Consider the following 10,967-nt stretch of genomic DNA (forward strand, 5'->3'; position numbering starts at 1 on the left):
CTTAACTAGGTTGTCAACTTGAGCTAGTTGGATATTAAAATATTTATTTATTTACTGTAGAAATCGTTAGTATTATTTTGAAATCTTTACACTAATAAAATAGATAATAAATTACTATATACCCACTTTAAACTGACAAGGACATTTATTGAACTAATAATTTAGTAACTATTGTATAATTTTTTTTGAGTAAGATCTTGGCATTATCAAATATTTTAAAGTATTTCACTAACTCTCATTGATCGGAATCACCATAGTCCAGATATATAATTATAAATACCCCCTAAACCTTTCCACTAATTGACCATATCTTTCTCTCTCTCAACACAAGAAAGAAGCTATGCCTGATTTATCACAGCCTAAGAAGCTCCACATCTTGATGTACCCATGGGTAGCCATTGGCCACATCACACCCTTCCTCCAGCTAGCCAACTCCCTCGCCGCCCGCGGCCACTCCACCTCCTTCCTCCTCCCTCCAAAGCCCCTCCTCCGCCTCAGCCACCTCAACCTCCACCCCGACCTCATCCACTTCCACCCAATCACAATCCCCCACGTCCCCGGCCTCCCCGTTGATGCTCAGACCGCCTCCGACATTGACATCACTGACAAAAACCCCCTTGCCGTCGCCTTTGACGCCACTGCCCCTCAAGTCCACTCCCTCCTCCTCTCCCTCAAACCCGACCTCGTCTTCTACGACTTCGCCGATTGGATCCCCGCCCTCGCCGCCTCTGTCGCCGCCAAAACCGTCTGCCACAACGTCATCTGTGCGTCCTGCATGGCCATCGGCGTCGTCCCGGCACGACCCATCCCGACCGACCGCCCAATGACGGTGGAGGAACTGGAGACTCCTCCCGCAGGGTACCCGTCCTCCACCGTCGTCCTCCGTGGCCAGGAGGCGTTGTCGTTGTCCTTCATCGCGATGGACTACGGCGCCTCCCGGTTCGATGCCAGGGTCGCAGCCACGCTACGCGGCTGCGACGCCATTGGCATCCGCACATGCCGCGAGCTAGAGGGCGACATGTGCGACTACTTGTCCGACCAGTACAAAAAACCGGTTCTCCTGACCGGTCCGGTTCTTCCTCCAGCTTCGGCCCATGGGCCAAAGCTGGAGGAGAAATGGGACACATGGCTTTCAAATTTCCCGCCAAAATCGGTGCTATACTGCGCCTTTGGGAGTCAGATGATATTAAGGAAGGAGCAGTTTCAGGAGATGGTATTAGGGTTTGAGATGACCGGGCGGCCGTTCCTCGTGGCAGTGTCAAAGCCGCATGGGGCGGAGACGGTGGAGGAGGCGCTACCGGAGGGGTTTATGGAGAGGGTGGAGGGGAGGGGGGTGGTGCACGGGGGATGGGTGCAGCAGGCGGAGATACTGAGGCACCCGGCGGTCGGGTGCTTCGTGAGCCACTGCGGGTTCGGGTCGATGTGGGAGGCGCTGCTGAGCGACTGCCAGATCGTGCTCGTGCCGCGGCTGGCAGATCAGATATTGAACACGCGCCTCCTCGCCGCGGAGCTGCGGGTGGCGGTGGAGGTGGCGCGTGGGGATATGGGGTGGTTCGCGAAGGAGGATCTGTGCGCGGCGGTCGGGGCGGTGATGGATGAGGGAAGCGAGACGGCGGAGGTGGTGAGGCGGAATCATGCGAAGTGGAGGAAGACTTTTGGTGAGGAAGGGTTTATGGAGAATTACATTGATGGTTTTATCCAACAGTTGTATCAACTTTAGATTTTATGTTTTTACGTATTTTACATCAAATAAGTGTTTGTCAAACTACTGGACATTCATTTCACCATCTTTAGGTTTCGGTTTAAATCTTATCTCGTGGTATGCAATCAATGAAAAAATAACACAGTTATGGACAGTCAAATCACATAATGTTGGAGTTTTGACTAATTAATTTTAATTTATTTCTATGTTACTCGCACTTTTCATTTTAGGCCGTAAATTTGGAATTGATTCTTTAGTGTAATTAAATTAGAATTTTAAGTGTAATGAGACATTACTTAATAAATGAGCTCTTAACTTAATCTAACATATTAATTAAATGCATTAATTCTAACTTAAACTATAAATAGTGTAAGGAGTTTGTGACGAGCCGAAAAGCAACAGTGCAAGTAACAACAGACTGAGGGAGTATGTAATTTCCTCGATATTGCCTGTTTTAAAATTTTGTATCAATAATGTAATTTTATGATTTTAATTATGTAATTTCTAAGTGCCTTGACATGGATTGATTGTCATGTGGTGCTTGATTGTACATGTCAAACCTAGGATCGGACGAAAATAAATATTCAGCCATATCATGGTAGCAAACAAGTTGGCATATTCAGCCATATGATTTGATAATTCCAATCTGTGTTGAGATTACCAAACATGACTTGACTTTATTTGCAACGTGCACAAGACTTTCATTTGTGGTTTTGTGTTCATTGTACAATGGCTTAGTTGTTGTATTTGGGAAGGAACTGTCCAACCATGGTTTTAAAAATGGTAGTACTTAAATAATAGGAGTATGTACTTCCTCACATCTAGTTCTATTTATGTGAAATATTTTTTTAATTGTCCTACTTAAAACGATACATTTCCTAATTTGAAAACAACATCATCTTTATTTTATTCTCTTTATACATTATTCTCTCATTACTTAACTCCCAAAACAATACTCTCTCCATCTGTGAATAGGTTTCCCGTTTTTTCATTTTGATCCGTCCCCAAATAGAAGTTTCGATTTATTATTACTATAAATGGTTAATAGGTCTTACATTCCAATAACTTATTCCACTTACAAATCATTTAAAACTAATACTATATACAAGTGAAACGCATATTCCACTACCTTTCTTTCACTTACTTTGCTTAATATTTCTTAAAATCCGTGTTGAAAGAAATGGAACTCCTATTCTCATACGGGAGGATTGCATAAAATTTTATGACAAAAAGCACATGCTTCACATTTAGTGAGATGGTGGGAATAGGTTTTACGTCCCGAAAGTAGTTTAGAAAATATCCTTAACTTCTAGTGTTTTCATACAATGTATCGATATATAAAATCTGGGTGAGGTTGTATTTTTTTTTTCACCTCAAACAAACTAACATATATAAAGGTAATACCAAAACATAGAAATTAGAAACGCATATAATGAAAAACAAATTTAACAAGTTTTTTTACAAAGTTGAGAATATAAAACCTATTAACACGATTTAAAACTGGGATTGGAATTGACTATTTAAAATGATTGAGGAAAGTTGATATATTTAAAATCATCAATCGATTTAAATAATCAAAATTTAACCGATCAAAATATTGGTTCACACAGTTTGACCGGCAGAACCGCCGGTTCAGATGGTTACAATCTTAAATTAATCATACTTTTTTGGGTACTTTTTTCCTTATTTCATACGATATACGTATATTATTCATGTACATAGATCCCGTAACATGAATATTTAAATGAAATCGAAAAATATAAACTACAATGGAGTATTTTTTATTAGTGTACTAAAATTTTTGTATAAAATTCCATTCCTATATTTTTAGATTTCTTTTAATATGCACTAAATTTATAGTATGTATATGAAAGCAATCAATAGTCGATAATGGAAATTGATTCGGTTTATTTTCTCTTCAATCATTTTTTAAATCTATCTATCAATGATGTTTTATTTCATTTATTCTCAAATGAGATGAATATATTTTGATTTGTTTGTAAATATTTCTAGTATGCCTTAATAATGATTTTTTCTTAATTTATAGAAAGTGAATGAGCAGAAAAATGATAAAAGTAAAAAATTGACAAACTTTGTGAAAAAAAAACAGAAATGGATATAAGTGACAAACTTTGTGGGACAATAAATATACCCTCCGTCCATGAATAAATGTCCTATAATCGATTGGCTTGAGTTTTAAGAAATTGTTTGACTTTGTGAAGAAAAGTTAGTATAATATGGGCCCTACTTTTATATAATAGTTTTATAAAAAATGTGAGTGGAATGCAATGTTCACTTACTAAAAATAGTAAAAGTGAAATAACGTTTATTGATGGACGGATAAAAAAGAACAAATGAGACATTTAATAACATTCAATGTTCTCATCTTTAATCCTTCAACAAAGGTTCGATTTCAATTACGCTACACACCTTGTTTGTTGTTGTTTTTTAATTCGATTCGTTTCCAATCTGAAATAGGAATATTTTGTTATAGATTTTTAGTGTTTCAACCCTAGAGATTTTGGATTTTAGTAGAAAAGCATTAATTAATTGTATGAATGTGTTATGTTAGAACAAGGATTACAGTTAATCATTTTACAAGTTATGTTGCATATACTACTACTAAATTGAAAAGATGTATGTATTGTGTTTTTGTGGATATTTGCTGAATTTTATGATTTTCAAATACTACTCCCTAAATTGGAAAAAAAATGTATGTATTGTGGTTGATCATCTGTTTGTGTCTATAAGAAGTGGAAGTTTTGGACAATGGCATCATCTGAGCATCGTGATCCGGGGATCGGCTGACTGTGACGACGACCTGCATACTGTTGTAAAGCGTGTCCGGAATTTCCTCCCTCCAAAGCTGCTGGGAAGTCAAGATTCTTAGAGATAGGGGTTGTGACTTCGTCTTTCATTATTCGGCTTATCACATGTTCTCATCAAAATGTTATTAATTAAGTATATTTTAGATAAATAAAGAATCTTGAGTCGTCCATTCTATAACTAACAATATTGTATGATCAAAGTTGGGCCATAACTTTCTTGTGTTGGGCCAGAATTAACTGAGAAAATGGGCTCAGTTTGAGTTAGTGTTTGAACTATTAGAGAAATCCCAATAACAATATTGTATGATCAAAGTTGGACCATAACTTTCTTGTGTTGGGCCAGAATTAAGTGAGAGAATGGGCTTAATTTGAGTGAGTGTTTGAACTATTAGAGAAATCCCAATCCCAATAAAAGGATTTAATAAGAATAATTGTAATGAATATAACTAGTGTACTTGTTCAGCACCTCGTTCCTTCGCATAACTAGCTAGTGTAATGGGCTCAATTTGAGTTAGTGTTTGAACTATGAGGTCGATGATTCGATTTCTATTAATGTTAACCGTGTAATTAGTCAGAGAAGAGTTACCTTGGGAAACCGATGTGTTACCACTGCCGACAGCGAAACCACACAAATTGCTCTCATGCGACGCGAGAGATACCTAGGGAAACCGATGTATTGAAATAAGCCTTTTAATACTTGTACCAATCGCTTTCAAGATAGTACCCCCTTTTTATCGCTAATGTATAGAATTTCGAAATTCAACAGCAAAATTATCCAAGACTTAAATCACCCACCACCAGATGTTGCTTTCTCAGCAGCAGCTCCGCCTCTTCTCCGCCCCAATCCACCTCCTCTCCCCCTTCCCATTCTCGCATTCCCTCAATTTTCCCCTGAAATCCACCAAACAATGCACTCGCTGCTCCGCCCGCAAATTATCGATTGCGCAGCTATCCGAAGAACCCACCGCCGCCACCGCCACCGCCACCACCACCACCGCCACCGCCAGCTCCCCGCTGGAGGAGGGCCCCGTTGAGATCCCACCCTCAATTTCCCCACTATTCGCCACCGACGACGACCCCACACCTCTCCAAACTGCCACCAGCGTTCTCCTCACCGGCGCCATCACGATTTTCCTCTTCCGCTCCCTCCGCCGTCGCGCCAAGCGTTCGAAAGAGACGGTAATGTTTCTGGTTTTCTCTCTCTAGAATTTCCTTAATTTTGCGCAGCTTCTGTTTGATAAAAGTCGCAGCAGAGTATTCTTGTTTTTTTTTGTAAATTAATCTAATTATATTAATAATTGATGATTAAAGCTATCATAATCACTAGTAGTATTGAACTGGCTAATAAATTTGTAATTCCAATGTTAGTTTATTGAATGTATTGAAATTTGAGACATGTGTTGGAATAGTTTACATAGTTAATTTTACTTGTTTTAACTTAAAATAAGTACTACTAGTAGTTTATTTTGTGAATGAGAGCATTGTTATAAATGTATATATTGTTGAATCCATATTTAACTGGTGTGCAGAGTTTGTACAGATTTCAAACAACTGGTGATTTTTTTGAAACAGAAATTTAGATCATCTGGTGAAAAGAAATCGCTCAAGGAGGAGGCTTTGGATAGCTTGAAATCCGTTACTCTTTCGCCAGCTGATAGCAAGTCTCCGCCTTCGCCTGTCCAGGCGTTTTTGGGCGCAGTAGCAGCTGGCGTGCTCGCACTCATTCTGTACAAATTCACGACCACGATTGAAGCTTCTCTCAACCGCCAAGCAATTCCAGATAATTATTCAGTATGTCTTCTCTTTGATTCTTAGAAATTGCTCGAGATGACGAATTTGGAAAGGTTCGTTTACGGGAATACTAATGCTACTGTTTTGTAATTTTCCGTTTCCAGGTTCGACAGATAACCATAACCATAAGGTGATTTCGTTGCTTTCTGCAGCTACGAGAATCATCTTATTCAAACTAAACTAATCGTTTTTCTGGTCAACTCTTGCGCAGGACGATCATCAATGGTTTGTGCTACCTTGCTACGTTTGTTTTCGGTATCAATTCTCTAGGTTTGCTTCTTTACTCCGGCCAGCTTGCCTTCAACTCGTTAATGGACGAATCCGAGAATGAGGACGAAGCACCGCCAAGACCAGATGATGACTCTGGATTAACGAGTGCCACCGAGGATCAAAGTTCCGATGAAACACAGTAATAGATACGGCGATTGGACGGCCATCTTCGTAGAATTCGAGAACTCTGTGTCGTGATACGGTAGTGGACAGGTTTGTGTCTTCTATTTGTATATGAAGAATCATTGAGCTTTCACACTAGAGAAGAATCACAAACTTCCCAATTATTTATATGAAATTTTTGGTATTATTGTTATTGCCACTTCCTTTGTGTTTTGACTATGATATGAAGCAATAATACACATGTCATAGAACAAGAAAAACACGAGAAAATCGAGTGTCCATCGATCTTCCCGCTCAGGCTCAGTGATCGTCGATCTTCTTGTAAGAGTCGCAATTCAGTGGTCGAGCATACTGAGGCAGTGGGGTTGTGTTCCGATCCAAGAACTGCAGAAGCATCACTATGACCACTGAGCTGAGAAACATCGGAATCGGGCCAAAAATCCACAGCATTAAATTGGTGGCTAAATAGAGCGATCGGAGCCCGACCACCCAGAAATTACACCCTGTTATGACTGCATTCTCGACATTGCCTGCAAGCATTACGCAGTTGGGCAAGCTTATGAGGAAACCGGCATGAAGGAAGCTCGTTGCCGCGTGGACGAAACAGACAAAGGCTATCACGAAGCTGGTGAGAATCGCAAGGTATTTAGTGTAAATAATGGTTGGACTCATGTTTCCATAGACTCTCGCGGCTACGCGTTCGTTGTTGTACGAGTTTCCAATCCACGCCACGAGCAACGAGCAGAGAACAAGGGCGATGGATGCTAGAGACATCGATGCAAATAAGTAGTTCCCTGTCACTGTAAGTGCCTGATTTCTATCCTTTACTTCAACCTGCAAATTTATTCATCTAAGCTTAGTTATTGTGCAAAATTTTATATCATTTACGTAATTTTTACCACATTAATCAATTTTTACCAAACAAAAGATTTGGAATTGAAATTAGAACACAGTTCATTCAAATTCAATTCCAATTTAAGGTACGAAATGGACCCTGATTCCATGTTTCCAACTTTTTTTTTCTTCAATAAATGTCCCAGTTTACGTTTTTCTCTTTAAAAATGGTTTGATCGATGTTATCCAACACAGAATAGCGAGTCATCTCGCCAGAATCTGAACCGTTCGATGTAAAAGTGAATAAGTAAACCTATACTCTAAGACTCTGGCAAAAGGTGACTCATTATTCTGTCGCTAAATTATGTACGTGGAACATAAATCAATCTTTCTCCCAAGTCGACAGCTTCTAAAAGAATGTACGTTGAGGACAGTTTTTCAAGACGAAAGTTGGGTACACAGACTAACTAAAAGAATATCTAACCTCCAGCAATCGCTGATGCACTATTTATTAGCACTAAAAATACCTGAAAGTTTACAAGGTAGATCTAGTATAGCTAAAAGTTAGTACCGGGATATCGAACACATGGAATAAGATTGCAACTGGCTATCATATACTAAGCGTCATATACTATTTAGAGACATAGAGTTTTGGGTTTGATTTTATAAACTAGAGCGAAATAAATAAACAAGTATAAAAATAAAATAATACAAAGCAGACTAAAGAATGTAGAGTTTTAGGATCCAACTACTACGACCCAGTGATGATTAATCTCACAAGACCATTACCTTATGTGTCTCTAGGATTATTAGGAAAGTCGCGATTTTAGGATAAGCTCTCTCTCAAGTGCACCTACCCAGTAGATTAGACTCTAACTATCAAAGTCTCATTCCAATAGATTAGATTCTAACTCCTTAAGTTCCTAAGACTCAAGCCCTCACAAAGGGTCCCCCTCTCGAGTGCAGATAAACCAATGTGTTGTACTCGTTCCTTTTATCACGTTAAACTAGCTATCTCTCGATTAATCTAGTTAAACGGATAAAGTTCTAAAGTTGGCCGGACAAAAGAACAATAAAAGTACAAGAACAAGCAAAACAATCACAAGAGCTAGGATAAGGTTCAATTCAATAAATCAAAACATGTTCACAATAATCTTCACCCAAAAATCTACAAAGGATGTTTAACTACTCATACACAAGTAGTAAAAACAATAATAAAAGTACTAGACATGAAAGAAATTGATAAAACCCAAGGTTGAATTTTCAATCTTTAGTCTTCTCTTGCCTGGATCTGCAGAGCTCCGCTCCAATGGAAGGTGGAGGAATGTAAGTGTGGAAGATGGGATGTAAGAAGGTGTAGAAGGGGGAGGAGTAGAGGCTCTGAGATGAAGAGTATGAATTAGGTTTAGGTATTTATAGGGCGGAGAAAGACTTATTTTTAATATTTTCGTGCCCTACAAGAAATGGGGAGATTTGGGCAACAATTTATTTTATTCCTTGAATTTCCGCCAGAATTTCGGCCAGCTTTGACTGCACTGCGCAATGTGTGTAGAATGGTCATAACTTTCTCCACAGAACTCGGCTTGAACTGAGGCCGCTGCACCTTGGACGTTTTGCACCTTTTTCAACCTTTTTTTCTGTAGTTTCTCAACAAACACGTCAAAATACCAAAATGTATAATATATGTAATTTAAGAACATAATTTGCACGATTAACATTTAAAACAAACCAAATCTAGTTCTTAAAAACATGCAAAATCCGTGTTTGTCAATCGCGACACCCAAAGTCTGCGGTTGTGGTTTTCGTATCCGACAACCGTGGTCGTGGCCCGATTGATGCATCTGTGGAGATGAAACAGATGATATCCGACTATGACCAGTAAACCAGCGGGGACTAGAACGAAATCCAAGTATTCTTTCGTCCATGTTGCACCCATTTCCGAATTTCCCAAACTCTGATGAAGATAGTGTACACGATCCTTCATTTATGATCCATAGAGACATCACTGTTTGCCTATGTAATTAATCAGCGGCTGATTAATATATTGGTTAGGTGTAGGTTACGTCAAGGTCCTTTCCATGCAAATCTTAAATAATACTTTCTCCGTCTTATGCTATGCTAATAGACGTAAACGTTATGTGTTTTAATATGAAATTGATAAGGTAAAAGAGATAAAAACTTGATTGAAATATTGTTAGTTACATACTATTATAGAAAAAGTGGAGGCTAATGTTATACTATAAAATAGAATGGTCCCAAAAACCCATATGTATGTTTCCGAGCAATTGAAGCTGATACGTAACATCGAAATGTGGAAGATGGACGTCTCCTGCTACCAACCCAATCTTATAAGCTAATCGGTTTGGATACACGAGTGGAGAGTTCGACCCGTAAGGTTAGAGTTGAGTTTAGAGTGACTACAATAGGTTTTATTGTCGTAACACCCAATGGATAAGAAGTAGGAAAGGAGTAGGCAGATCATAATCTGATGCTATTGTCAAAAAAAAGTTTTGTACATTAGATATGCCCAAAAGTGGTGCACCCTTAACCACAAAACAGAGCAATAAACGAGAACAATGGAGCGAGTCACCTACTTACACTAAAGTCGAAGCAATTAGAAGTGACTGACCCCATAAGACTCAAAAGTGACCAAAGCCAAATCCCATATCTCTATATTTTAGAATGTGATCATTGGAGACCTACTCTTCTATAGGAAAATTGTCTAATTTTAACTTAGTTAAATGAATTCGACACAGATTCTCTATTGTAAAGATTCTCTCAATCCTAGTTGGAAATATTAATTCTTCACACAAACCTACCTCACTTCTACAAGAGTAAGAGATCTATCATTGGTCATAATGAAGGTGATAGGTTTTTGTATCCTATCGATCAGCAATAGAACACTCGAATGATTACGAAGAACAAGAACGATTACGAAGAACAAGATAAACCCTAGTTGAGGTGCTAGGGGGCGATTTCCGCCAGAACCGGGAATGAGAATAAGTTTTAACTTTATTTCTCAATGAATCAAAATAATAAATTTATAGAATTCTAACCCTAAACCTATCTTGCTAATTAAACAAGATAATTAAAATAAAATATTACAAAAGATATGGAGAATAAATAAAGATAACTAACTAAAATAAAAGATACGCTAAAATATTGGAGATGATATTCAGCGAGATTTGCTAGATCGAGAACCCTATCAGAAGGAGATTTTTGTTAGACAGAGTCGAAATGTATATTGAGTAGTCCTATGTTTTAGGAAAATGGACGAAATATAAAATATTACTCCATGTTTGCATGGATGGATCTTTTGGCGCAGATTATTAGGAGATGGTCTCACAAAAAGGAAAAAAAAGGTCCTTTTTCTTATAGTAGTATTATTTTCACTCTAATTGGATTCTCTTTTTTTGTCA

At 38.5% G+C, this 10,967-nt stretch overlaps 3 protein-coding genes across 3 annotated transcripts; 2 read left to right on the plus strand and 1 right to left on the minus strand.

Moving 5' to 3' along the window:
- Positions 1 to 18: 18 nt before the first annotated feature.
- Positions 19 to 1,720, plus strand: LOC121775823 (anthocyanidin 3-O-glucoside 2'''-O-xylosyltransferase-like). Its single transcript, XM_042172888.1, has one exon. The coding sequence runs from the start codon at positions 341 to 343 to the stop codon at positions 1,718 to 1,720; it is 1,380 nt and encodes a 459-aa protein (XP_042028822.1). The 5' UTR covers positions 19 to 340.
- A 3,546-nt stretch (positions 1,721 to 5,266) lies between these two features.
- On the plus strand, positions 5,267 to 6,907 carry LOC121777806. The gene is made up of 4 exons (XM_042175161.1): positions 5,267 to 5,709; positions 6,103 to 6,321; positions 6,426 to 6,451; positions 6,533 to 6,907. The coding sequence occupies exons 1-4, from the start codon at positions 5,332 to 5,334 to the stop codon at positions 6,732 to 6,734; spliced, it is 825 nt and encodes a 274-aa protein (XP_042031095.1). The 5' UTR covers positions 5,267 to 5,331; the 3' UTR covers positions 6,735 to 6,907.
- A 107-nt stretch (positions 6,908 to 7,014) lies between these two features.
- LOC121777814 lies at positions 7,015 to 9,551 on the minus strand. The gene is made up of 3 exons (XM_042175168.1): positions 9,365 to 9,551; positions 7,760 to 7,827; positions 7,015 to 7,548 (listed from the first exon to the last, which is right to left on the minus strand). The coding sequence occupies exons 1-3, from the start codon at positions 9,549 to 9,551 to the stop codon at positions 7,015 to 7,017; spliced, it is 789 nt and encodes a 262-aa protein (XP_042031102.1).
- Between the last annotated feature and the right edge of the window lie 1,416 nt (positions 9,552 to 10,967).

The sequence above is a fragment of the Salvia splendens genome, chromosome 18 (assembly GCF_004379255.2).
Source record: "Salvia splendens isolate huo1 chromosome 18, SspV2, whole genome shotgun sequence".
In the NCBI taxonomy this organism is placed as follows: Eukaryota; Viridiplantae; Streptophyta; class Magnoliopsida; order Lamiales; family Lamiaceae; genus Salvia; species Salvia splendens.

Excerpts from the sequence above, each read along its gene's own strand:
- LOC121775823 (XM_042172888.1), top strand. The coding sequence starts at position 341 with ATGCCTGATTTATCACAGCCTAAGAAGCTCCACATCTTGATGTACCCA.
- LOC121777806 (XM_042175161.1), top strand. The coding sequence starts at position 5,332 with ATGTTGCTTTCTCAGCAGCAGCTCCGCCTCTTCTCCGCCCCAATCCAC. Across the intron at positions 6,322-6,425 it reads CAATTCCAGATAATTATTCA|GTTCGACAGATAACCATAAC; the intron begins GTATGTCTTCTC and ends TTCCGTTTCCAG. Across the intron at positions 6,452-6,532 it reads CAGATAACCATAACCATAAG|GACGATCATCAATGGTTTGT; the intron begins GTGATTTCGTTG and ends ACTCTTGCGCAG.
- LOC121777814 (XM_042175168.1), bottom strand. The coding sequence starts at position 9,551 with ATGTCTCTATGGATCATAAATGAAGGATCGTGTACACTATCTTCATCA. Across the intron at positions 7,828-9,364 it reads TCAATCGGGCCACGACCACG|ATTCTGGCGAGATGACTCGC; the intron begins GTTGTCGGATAC and ends CGAACGGTTCAG. Across the intron at positions 7,549-7,759 it reads CCATTTTTAAAGAGAAAAAC|GTTGAAGTAAAGGATAGAAA; the intron begins GTAAACTGGGAC and ends ATAAATTTGCAG.